Source organism: Symphalangus syndactylus, chromosome 9, assembly GCF_028878055.3.
Source record: "Symphalangus syndactylus isolate Jambi chromosome 9, NHGRI_mSymSyn1-v2.1_pri, whole genome shotgun sequence".
Classification (NCBI taxonomy): domain Eukaryota; kingdom Metazoa; phylum Chordata; class Mammalia; order Primates; family Hylobatidae; genus Symphalangus; species Symphalangus syndactylus.
The window spans coordinates 69202507-69214981 of record NC_072431.2 but is presented as its reverse complement, the minus strand read 5'-3'; the positions used below and the strand labels follow the sequence as shown (position 1 = coordinate 69214981).

The 12475-nt window shown below is 39.2% G+C and overlaps 1 protein-coding gene across 19 annotated transcripts in view; it reads left to right on the top strand.

The window, feature by feature from the left end:
- The window catches only part of CALN1 (calneuron 1), a 676810-nt gene that overhangs the window by 317787 nt on the left and 346548 nt on the right, over positions 1–12475 (top strand). For 3 of the 19 annotated variants that reach the window (XM_055292961.1, XM_055292963.2, XM_055292960.2), the window contains exon 2: positions 11266–11384. The exons of 15 other annotated variants lie outside the window; for them this stretch is intronic. In XM_055292961.1, the coding sequence (XP_055148936.1) occupies positions 11375–11384 (10 nt within the window). In that variant the 5' untranslated portion in view covers positions 11266–11374. The remainder of the gene's footprint in view (positions 1–11265; positions 11385–12475) is intronic. One more of the 19 variants, XM_063646437.1, reaches the window with a different exon arrangement.

Below are 12475 nucleotides of genomic sequence, written 5' to 3'. Positions count from 1 at the left end.
TATAAGCTACTGCTGTTATTGTTTATTTTAATATAGTAGTAGCCTCTTCAAGCTGGTTCTTAAATCCTTTTGGCATAATCTCATTATTCAAAGTGATGGTCACATGACTCTGTATTTCCACTTGACAATAAATTATGCACATTTCTCATGTCATTAGGAGTCGAAGCATTATTTTTAGTCATTGTATAGTGTCCATCAAATGAACTTAATGCTTGAACTCAGTGGTCCCCACCCTTTTTGGCACCAGGGTCCGGTGTCATGGAAGACCATTTTTTCCATGGATAGTTGGGGGTGGATGGTTTCAAGATGAAACTGTTCCACCTCAGATCATCAGGCATTAGATTCTCATAAAGAGTGCCCAACCTAGATCCCTAGCTTGTGCAGTTTGCAATAGGGTACCTGCTCCTATGAGAATCTAATGCTGCTGCTGATCTGATAGGAGATGGAGCTCAGGCAGTAATGCTCAATCGCCCACTGCTCACCTCCTGCTCTGCAGCCCAGTTCCTAACAAGCTACAGACTGAAATTGGTCTGTAGCCTGGGGGTTGCGGACCCCTACTTTAACTTTTCTGAGGGGCTACATTGTCTTGGAGAGAGCCCTCTCGCATGCTAATGCCCTCATTTTATTAGCTGGGGACATACAATATTGCCAGAAATGGAGTTAACACACTCCAATAGCACACAAGTGTAAATTCAGCATATGTTGATATAATTTTTTCTGGGCCCTCACCTGGTAGACTGGCTGTGCAGCTGCTGGAGAGAAACACTGCCTGTGCAAGATGCAAACATATATTTATTGTGGTGGCATCCTTCATATAATTTTTTTCAGCAACCTGTATATCAATTAACTGAAGATGGAATGTTCTGTAGTAATGAAAACAAACTAACTTCAAATGGTCCCCGATGGCTTGACTTACGAATTTTTGACTTCATGATGGTGTGAGAGTGACACACACACAGTAGAAACCATACTTTGAGTACCCATACAACTATTCTGTTTTTCACTTTCAGTACAGAATTGCAGAAATTACATGAGATATTCAGCACTTTATTATAAAATTGGCCTTATGTTAGATGGTTTTGCCCAACGGTAGGCTGATGGAAGTGTTCTAAGCATGTTTAAGAGAGGCTAGACTAAGTGATGATGTTCAGTAGGTTAAGTGTATTAAATGCATTTTGGACTTGTGATGTTTTCAACTTATAATGGGCTTACTGAGACATAACCTTATCATAAGTTGAGGGGGCATCTATAGAGCTATATTGATCAATATGTATTTGTGTAGATTGAGTTATTTGTGTATATCAATAAATATATATTGCATGTACCTTGAGTGACTGGAGGACTTCAGAGTTTGGGGATGGATTTGGGAAATGGGATTGAGGGTTTGAAGAGGATAATGCAGATCTTGAATGACAATCATGTGGGATGGGGAAACAATTGTGTCTGGCCACAGGAGTGGAAAGGCTCCTTAGAGGCACAGAACAGAGACCTAGGAGGTAATGGAGTTAGGGTTTTGGAAAGAGAGTGGTTCCAGTTAACTTCTCTAGTTGGGTTGAGTGGGAAGGGACAATGAAGGCTGACAATCCAGAGAAATGCTGAAGAGTCAAAGTCTTGGATTGTTGATGAGTAGATGGTGGGAGTGGCAGAGTTGGGCAAATATGAGGTCATGGGATGAGAGTGAAATTTTAGAGTTAAAAATTTTAGAGTGTGAACAATGTTAAGTCAGGGCAAGATCCAGAATGTGCCCATGTGTTGGGTTTCTTGAATGGAGTGGAGGTAAAGTTGTTAGAGAAGCAGTTGAATTCACTTAGAATAGTAACCGAAATCTGGGAATGGAGCAAGATTTTTGTTCTGATACCTGGTAAAAGTTTAAAAGCATGAGGAGCAGCAATAAGTAAATTTAGCTCAGCTCCCCACTGCAGGACCATGCAAATTATTAGGCAGCGTTTCAGTGCTGAATCATCAGGGGAGGTCAATTAACAAATGGAGTCAGCCATTTTATCATTGACACTAAACATAATCATCACCATAGCATCTTGAATCCAATTACCATTCATCTTTAAGGATCTTGTACATCCCTGCTGAAAAATCAGTTTCCTCCCATGACCCTCTCCCACCTCCCTCTTCAGATTTCTTCAGTTACGGATATTATAGTACTTATCTCCTCATGCTGTAATGGCCTGCTGGCTTTTCTGCCTCTCTCCACTCTGCCCCTTCACGAGTGTTTTAAGGGCAGAAACAGATCTCACTCAGCATCATGTCCTTACCTACGCCGTCTCTGATGACCCATGGGTACTTAGTACACCAAGAGGTATGATTCTCAAAGGAAGAGGGCTGTGGCAATGTCCTGTAACTGGGAATTAGTGGATTACCTTCTGTTTGATGATTGAGACAAGCTCTTTGATTAAGGCATTTCCTGATTTTTGCCTCTTCAAAAATAACCTTCTGTTTATTCAAATTGCCTAAGAAAAATATGTGCTTTGTAGAATATTGGGAAAATAATAAGAATCACCCACAATCCCATCCTTCAGCAATAACCACTGTTAATGATTAAGTGTGTATTTTTACAATCACAAATTTTACTTGTTTGGATAGATAATGCATTAATGGTACAAATTTCAACAGGTAGAAAAGCATATACTGAAAGTGTCCCTCATAACACCTATACCTCCTCCATCTTATCACCATCACCTGGTTTCCCTCTGCAGAGGCAATCAGGAATATCTGTTTCTTATGTATTATCCAGACGTACTCTACACGTTAGGTTGGTGCAAAAGCAATTGCGGTTTTGCCAATACTTTTAATGGCAAAAACCACCATTACTTTTGCACCAACCTAATATTTACAAGCACATTGGAAGGCAGCTATGCTCTCCGCTATACCACTGACACATCTTACAAGCACGTTGGTCTAGTCTTTCTTTTTTTTCATAAGTAAATGGTAAACATTTGATGCACACTGTTTGCAACTGGCTTCTTCATTTAACAATACATCTTGCAGGTCATTCCACATCAGGATATAAAATACGCTTAGTTTTTTAACAGCTGTGTACTTGCCTTAGTCCATTTTGTGTTGCTGTAGCAAAATACCTGAGACTGGGTAGCTTATAAAGAAAACAGGTTTATATGGCTCATGATTCTGGTGGCTGTAAAGTTCAAAATTGGGCATCTACCTCCGCTGAGAGCCTCAGGCTGTGTCAAATCAGGGCAAGAAGCAGAAGGGGAGTGGACGTGTGCAAAGAGATCACATGGTGAGAGAGGAAACCTGGTGGGGGGTGGGGGGTGGGGGAGTGTTGGTGCCAGGTTCTTTTTAACAACCAGCTGTTGAGAGAACTAATAAAGCAAGAACTCACTCACCCCTGAGGGAGGGCATTAATCTATTCATGAGGGATCTGCCCTCATGACCCAGACCCCTTCCACCAGGCCCCACCTTCCAATATTGACACACTGGGGATAAAATTTCAACATGAGGTTTGGAGGAGACAAAACATGAGCCATATCCAAACCATAGCAATACTCTTCCATTGTTTGGGTGTATCATAGTTTATTTAACTTTTCTGTTAATGGCTATTTGAGTTGATTCTGAGCTTTTTAATATTTGAGGTTTTATTATGGAAAATTTGAGTGTCATGAATGCTAAGGGGGCCATCACTAAGCTTTAACTTGAACCAAGCATTTTTATTTACACTCCCATCTACCAAACCTCCTTCTTCCTATATTATTTAAAAGCAAATCCCAGACATTATATCATTTCGTCTGTAATTATTTTAGCATATATCTCCAAAAATATGAGGACTTAAGAAACCCCACAAAACCAATATCACTCCTAACAGGTGTAACAATAATTCCTTAGTATCATTAAATATGATCTTTAAAATTTATCTATCTATCTATAACATACACACACACCACACAATATTACAGCCACTAGCCTGGTTCATATATTATTCTATGTGTGTGTATGCCTGAATAATACATTTCCAGAGGTGGAATCATTGAGTTAAAGTATGCGTTTATAACCAGTATAAACTGCCAAATTGCACATCAAAGAGTTTATAGTAACACACACTCCCATCACTAATGTTTGAGAGGGCCTGTTTTCACACAGTCTTATCCACACTGTGTATTATCAAACCATTTGATCTTTATCTGCCTTCCAGGTGAAATATAAGTATACAAATGTACTTTTAATTTGCATTTCTCTGATTATGAGTTGGGCTGAACTTGGTGTTATATGTTTAAAAGCCATATGTAATCCTGGCCTTGGAAACTGTCTGCTCTTGTTCTTTGACCATTTTTATTTTGGCTTGTTGGCCTTTTTTCTTATTGATCCTGTATATATAAATTTTTTAATGTGAGGGAAATTAGCTCCTCTTTTGTAACATAAAGTGCAAATATTTTTACTTTGTTTCTGATTTTTCACTTAGCTTATCTTGATTTTTGCCCTGATAAACGTTTTAAGCTTTTTTTTTTTCTTTTTTGAGACAGTTTCGCTCTTGTTCCCCAGGCTGAAGCCCAGTGGCCTGATCTCGGCTCACTGCAACCTCTGCCTCCTGGGTTCAAGTGATTCTCCTGCCTCAGCCTCCTGAGTAGCTGGGATTATAGATGCCCGCTACCACACCCGGCTAACCTTTTGTATTTTTAGTAGAGATGGGGCTTCACCATGTTGGACAGGCTGGTCTCAAACTCCTGACCTCAGGTGATCCGCCCACCTCAGCCTTCCAAAGCGCTGGGATTACAGGCGTGAGCCACTGTGCCTGGCCTGTTTTAAGATTTATATAGAACTTACTGGTCTTTTATTTTATGGCTTTTGGTTTGTGTTTCCTCCCTTATCACTCTTAAAATTATTTTAAAATTCTCATGTTTTTGTAATAACAATTATGAGTTTGTTTTAATATACTTAATCTTTGATTATTTTGGGATGCATTTTGATATAAACTGTGGAGTGCAGTTTCATTCTTATTTTTTTCCAGGTGTCTACTTAGTTGTCCTCCCATTATTTTTTGGATTCATCTTTCCCCATTATTTGAAGTGTCACTCTTGTTATATACTTAATTTCTGCATGCATACAGACCAATCTCTAATCTTTCTACTATTTTTCAGCTAAATGTCTTCATATTATTTATTTAGCTAATCGCCTATTGCTTGTGGTTTCCTATTTTCAGTATTACAAATGAGGCTGTAATAAATATCTTTTAATATGTATCTCTTATTTTTTAGGATAAATTCCTACAATGGATTTGCTGGGTCCAGGGCATGCATACTTAAGAAATATTTTTATTATCAATATTGTCAAACATACCCAAAGACTGAGTTTCAACAATTTTCAACATTTTACCGATTGTATTTCATCGATCACTCCTGCCCCCACCATTTTTTTTCACGGAATATTGTGAAGCAAAACCCATATATCATATCATTTCATTTATAAACACATCAGTCTCTCTAGCTGAAATCAGCATATTTCTCATAATTAAATTTCTCTAGTTATCTCAAAAATGTCCATTTAAGATTTGCTCTCATCAAACAAGTTCTGTATTTTTTAAGGCTCTTGCTACTTACTGTTCAATTGTACCAATTTACACTCCCACCAGCACGGTGCAAATGTTGCCATCACCTTACACCATACCAGGCACATCATCAAACAAGCCTTCTGGATTTTTCTTCCAGTTGCTGGAGTCAGAAACCTTGGAGCCCTCCTGATGTCTCTCCTTTTCTTTCATCCCACGCCCCAGTTTACAGAACGCACTGCTGGCTGTACCTTAAAACCCATGTATATACATTGACCACTTTTCCCTCCTCCGCTGCTGTCATCCTCTGTCCCCTGGACCACAGAAGCAGCCTCTCTCTGCTCTCAGGATATTCCAGTAGCCAGAGGCATCTTTTTAATACACAAGTCAGATCCCGTGACTCCTCTGCTCTGTAACCTGCCAGAGCTCCCACCTCATTCACAGTAAAAACACAAAATGTGCATAATCTGCCTTCCCACCCATTGCCTCTTGGGTCTTCTCACCTATTTTTCTCTCCCTGCCTCACTCACTCCACCCCAGCCCAGTGACTCCGTATCCTTGCTGTTCCTCCAACACATCAGGCACACATCTACCTAGGGATTTATCACTGACTGTTTCCTCTGTCTGGAACACTCTTCTCTAGACAGCCCATGGCTACCACCCTTACCTCAAGTCTTTGCTCAAATGTCCCCTCAATACCCTAACCTCTGTATTTAAATGGTACCGTTCCATCCGGCAATCTACTGGATGGAATGATTGCTGGATGGAATGGTACCACTTAAATACACTACTTCCTTTCCTTTGGGTTTTTACCCTTGGAGGCCCAAGGAACAGGTTATGATTTTTTAAAATTTTATTTATATATTTATTTCAATAGTTCTTGGGGAACAGGTGGTTTTGGGTTACATGGATAAATTCTTTAGTGGTGATTTAATTCTTTATGGGTGAGTTCTGAGACTTTGGTGCACCTGTCACCCCAGCAGTGTACATTGTACCCAATATGTATTACAGTCTTTCATCCCTCAACCCCTCCCACCCTCCCAGCCGTAAAAGAGAATGAAATAATGGCCTTTGCAGCAAATTGGATGGAGCTGGAGACCATTATTCTAAGTAAAGCAACTCAGGAATGGAAAACCAAATATCATACGTTCTCACTTCTAAGTGTGAGCTAAGCTATGAGGATGCAAAGGCATAAACATGATATAATGGACTTTGGGGATTCAGGAGAAAGGTGGGTGGGAGGGGTGAGGGGTAAAAGACTACAAACTGGGTACAGTGTACATTGCTCAGTTGACGGGTGCACCAGAATCTCAGAAATCACCACTTTTCTTTTGGGTATCTATCCAAAGGAAAAGAAGTACCTACCCAAAGGAAAAGAAGTCATTGTATGAGAAAGACACATTCGTGCACATGTTTATAGCAGCAAACAAGCCTTGTGGATCTTTCTTCCAGTTGCTGGAGTCAGGAACTGGAAGAAATTTTAGCAGTAGAAGTCACAATTGCAAAATTATGGAACCAACCTAAATGCCCATCAACCAATGAGTGGATAAAGAAAATGTGGTATATATACACCGTGGAATAATACTCAGCCATAAAATGGAATGAAATAATGGCCTTTGCGGCAACTTTGATGGAGTTGGAGACCATTATTCTAAGTGAAGCAACTCAGGGATGGAAAACCAAACATCGTATGTTCTCACTTACAAGTGGGAGATAAGCTATGAGGATGCAGAGGCATAAGAATGATACAGTGAGCCGGGCGCGGTGGCTCAGGCTTGTAATCCCAGCACTTCAGGAGGCCGAGGTGGGCGGATCACGAGGTCAGGAGTTTGAGGCCAGCCTGGCCAACATGGTGAAACCTCATCTCTACTAAAGATACAAAAAATTAGCTGGGCGTGGTGGCGCGTGCCTATAATCCCTACTTGGTAGGCTGAGGGAAGAGAATCACTTGAACCCAGGAGGCGGAGGAGCTGAGATCGTGCCACTGCACTCCAGCTTGGGTGACAGGGTGAGACTCCGTCTCAAAAACAACAAAGAATGATACAGTGGACTTGGGACTTGGGGAGGACAGGAAGGTGGGGGCAGGAGGGGTAAAAGACTACATATTGAGTACAGTGTACACTGCTTGGGTGACAGGTGCACCAAAGATCTCAGAAATCACCACTAAAGAACTTATCCATGTAACAAAAATGCACCTGTTCCCCAAAAACTGTTGAAATAAAATTTTAAAACACTAACCTGTTTCTTAGCCCACCCTATAATTCTGTACCGCTGTCTACTTTACTCCTCTATTTTTTAAAAAAAATTTCTGTAGCATTTATCACTTTCCTATACACCATGTTATTTACTTTACAAAGTGCCCATCGTCTGTCTTCCCCAAGTGGATGGCAAGCATGCAGGCCAGGGATCCTTGCTTTGTTTACTGCCATATCCTGCTCCTAGAACAGTGCCTGGCACATAGGAGACAATCAGCAAGTATTTACTGGCTGCATATGCATCTGATAGATAAAAGATGGTGGGCTGGGCATGGCAGCTCATGGCTGTAATCCCAGCATTTTGGGAGGCTGAGGCGGGCGGATCACTTGAGGCCAAGAGTTTGAGACCAGCCTGGCCAACATGATGAAACCCCGTCTACCAAAAAAATACACAGATTAGCTGGGAGTAGTCCCAGCTATTTAGGAGGCTGAGGCACAGGAATCGCTTGAACCTGGGAGGCAGAGGTTGCAGTGAGCCAAGGTTGCACCATTGCACACCAGCCCAGGTGACAAAGTGAGACTCTGACTCAAAACAAAATAACAAAGCAAAACAAAAACCATGGTATATTATGGTGATACTCACTTGAACTAGAAAATTAATAGTAAAAAAATACCATGAGTTGAAAAAACTTAATAATGAGTTGTAATTTTTTTAATGTAATTTTTGCATATCTGTGTTTTTCCTTTTGGGGAAAAGCTGTTTGTCTTTTGCATTGCTCTGGTGGGACATTCTGGTAAAACTTTTCACATATCAAAGACTATTTCCTTGTCTGCTGTAGGTCAGTTCATTTGTTTTTTTTTTTTTCTTCAGGTTGTCTTTTTGTCTTCATGGTTTTTTTTCTTTGTTTCTTTTTTTTTTGATATATCAATCTGCCTTCAATTCTTGTTTACAAAGATCTTTTGTCATCTAATTATATTATTACTACTATTTAGAGAAAGGTTCTTGCTCTGTCTCCCAGGCTGGAGTGCAGTGGTAGGGTCATACCTCACTGCAACTTCAAAACTTCTGGGCTTAAGCAGTCCTCCCACCTCAGCCTCCCAAGTAGCTGAGACCACAGGCACGCAGTTACGTGCCTGGTGTATGCCCAGTTAATTTTTAAAATTATTTATAGAAATGGGGTCTGGCTGTGTTACCCAAGCTGGTCTCAAACTCCTGGCCTCAAAGTGATTCTCCTGCCTTGGCCTCCCGAAGTGTCATGTAATTATTATTGTTTTAATTCCCTCTGCTTTTTAATTTTCCAAAGGTGAATTTGGGTCTATGGTGTGATGCACAGTTGTAACTTAATTTTTTCCAAGTTCTTAACTGTTCATTGTAGTCTATGTATTGAGTACTTCCTGTTTTCTCCAGTAGATTGCAATGTTACCTTTACCACACTATTTACCTTCAGAATCCCCAAATCCACACGGACATGAGCCACTCAGCTGCCTCCTGGACTCTGAGCCAGGTCGCTGTCTCTTTAGGGGAAATACGGAATGATTTGTGTGTGTGTGTGCACGTGTGTTCTGAAATAGTTGGCCTACTGTCTTGTAACTTGCTTAGGATTACATTTCTGGTAGATAGAATTCCTAAAGCAATTTTTCCACTTTTCTGAGCTGCCCTTTTAATATCAGAGGGCTGGGATGAGGTCATTCTGCCTCAGCTGATTTCATATTTATTTTTCAAGCCGGAGGCAGTGTGAGGCTTTGGAGATAGCCTTTTCAAAGGTGTAGACTTACTTCAATAGAGAAACAGTGTGTTAAAACAAAATGAGAGAGTCGGCAATTTTAAGCAAGTAAATTGCTTCCTATTGATAATGGGATATTTATGCACCCTGCAGTGGAGAACAATTTCCTTCATAGTCAGCCCTTTATCAATTATCAGGAAGGCCAAATGGACTGAGAAATAATGTGGCAGAGAACAAATGGGAGTGCTGGTGTGCAGGCATTTGATGAGCTGCAGAGGGGAGCGGTTCGCTGGGCTTCCGTGAGCCAGTCTCAGTCCTTTCCACAGTTTACCCTCAAGTCGTCTCGCATTCTCTCTGGCTACGTTTTTACAGATAGCGATTCCAGGGCCTCTCATATTTGCAAGCAAATTAGAAACAAGACATGGCTCGGTTTTTACGTGTGCCCTTGCACGTGATGACAGGAAGGACAAGGTTGATATGAGTTAAAATGGGAAGAAAATCACACAACAGAAGAGGAGTTCTTGTCTAGACTAGAACCAGTTCCTCCAACTCCCACCATTTGTCATTTTGTTCCACACCTCAGTGCCATGAGTTAATTGACAGATGGCTTTAGGAGAATTTTTTGTTTCATGGGCTGAGCTACACAAGCAAAAAGTTTTCTGCTCACTTCTAGCAGGCAGCTAGAAGTCTTTGGACCCTGTTGTAGGCACCTGAGCTGTCTTGGTCTAAGGCACTACAAAATGGATGAATTAGGAGTGAGAAGTCAAGCAAATGTGTGACCATCACTGTCTTCTTGTTCTATTGGGGTCACTGCAACAGTGGTAAATAGCTGTGACCCCTAGCCCGCTCCCTGGCTCTGAATTCCCCCTTGGCTATGCAGTATTCAGAGTTGAGCCCAATCTCTCTCCACCATATCTAAATCCTATTGCCGTGGTCTCTGTAGATATTGCAGTTGTGCTAATTAAAGGCTCTCTTACTGTGCTTTCACAAGTATCATTGAACAATTATTTTCTTTAGCACTGCTTAGATGTCTTGTTGCTATTTATACCTTGGTCTCCTGGGACCTGGTCCTAGCACCTAGAATGCTGCCTGACATGTAATAGGTGCCTAAGAAATATTTGTTGAATTGAGTTGAATTGAATGATCCGAAGATAAACTTAGCTTTGTTTGTTTGTTTGTTTCTCAGAGGCGGTGTCTTGCTCTGTCATCCAGGCTCGAGTGCAGTGGCATGATCACAGTTCACTGCAGCCTCAAACTTCTGGGCTCAAGTGATCCCCCAACCTCAGTCGCCCCAGTAGCTTGGACTTTAGGCATGTGCCACCATGTCCGAGTAATTTTTTAAATTTCTCATAGAGATGGGGTCTGGCTGTGTTGCCCAGGCTAGTCTTGAACTCCTGGCCTCAAGTCATCCTCGCACCTTGGCCTCCCAAAGCACTGGGATTACAGGTGTGAGTCACCATGCCCAGCCAAACTTAGCTTCTTGAAAGGATTCCCAAGACCCTGGGGGCAGGGGAGGTGGTGCCATGCCTGAGAGAGCTGCTCCCTTCTCTCCATTCACTTTTTCTCTAGTTTCTTCCTGGAACTTGGATTTTGTTCTTCTGGCCTGCATATCTATGCTAAATCCACAAAATGATTTTGTTTCCTCAGATGCCAAGGAGTGTCTAATCTCCGTATATTAACGTTTGCAGCTTAGGAACAGTGTGATCTAATGACAGATTAACTATTGATTATTACCATGTTGTTCACGGATACATTCCACTCAATTTGCCACTTGCAGACACATCCAATATTGCCGTATGGGCCAAATGATGCAGTTCCTACTTTCTGTCTTCGGCAGGCAGTTGGTCTAATTTTCCCTGAGAAGATGCCTGTGGCTGTGTGACGAATGACTATTTTGTGGAGGGGGTGCCAGGCTTCTCTCCTGCTGCTGTGGAGTTTGCTGGAACATGGGAAAAGGTCGATCTTTCTGTAGAACAAACTATTATATATTACATGTAATATATATTATATATAATTGATAATTAATATTATATAATTATATAATAGATATAATGATAAACAGGTTTATAATCAACCATGTTTACAATAATCAAAACACGTATTATAATATGCTTATTTATAGTCATGATAAAACCTTTATAATAATCAAAACATTTTTATTATAATACACATTTGATGTCTATAATAATCAAACATGTTTCTGGGTAGATAGATAATGCTGTCTACCCAGAAATGTAATCCTAAGCCAATGACAAGAGCAAGCCAACTATTCCAGAACACATGTGCACACATGCAAATCATATCATATTTCCTCTAAAGAGACAGTGACCTGGCTCAGAGTCCAGGAGGAAGGTGAGGGACTCATGTCCATGTTGATTTTTGATTTTTATCTATTATAAATAACATATAATTATGTACCTATATTATATATATCTATACTATATATAATTATATAACATAATTTATATATATCTATATTATACACAGTACATGTTATATGCCATATATTATATAATACATAATTTATATATCATATTACATAATTATATAATATATAATGTATATATTAATTACATAATATTTAATTTATATATTAATTATATATTTAATTTATAAATTATATATAATTTATATATTAATTATATAATACAGATATATAATAGATAATATGTATTATAATATATTATATAGCTATATAATACATAATATAGAATTATATATAATACATAATATATAATTATATATAATATAGATTATATATATAATTCATATATAAATTATATATAATATAGATTATATATATAATTCATATATAAATTATATATAATATAGATTATATATATAATTCATATATAAATTATATATAATATAGATTATATATATAATTCATATATAAATTATATATAATATAGATTTTATATATAATACATAATTCATATATAAGTTATAATATAGATATATAATAGATAATCTATAATCTATAATTATATAAAATATAGATATATACTAGATAATATATATAACCTATAATTATATATAATATAATA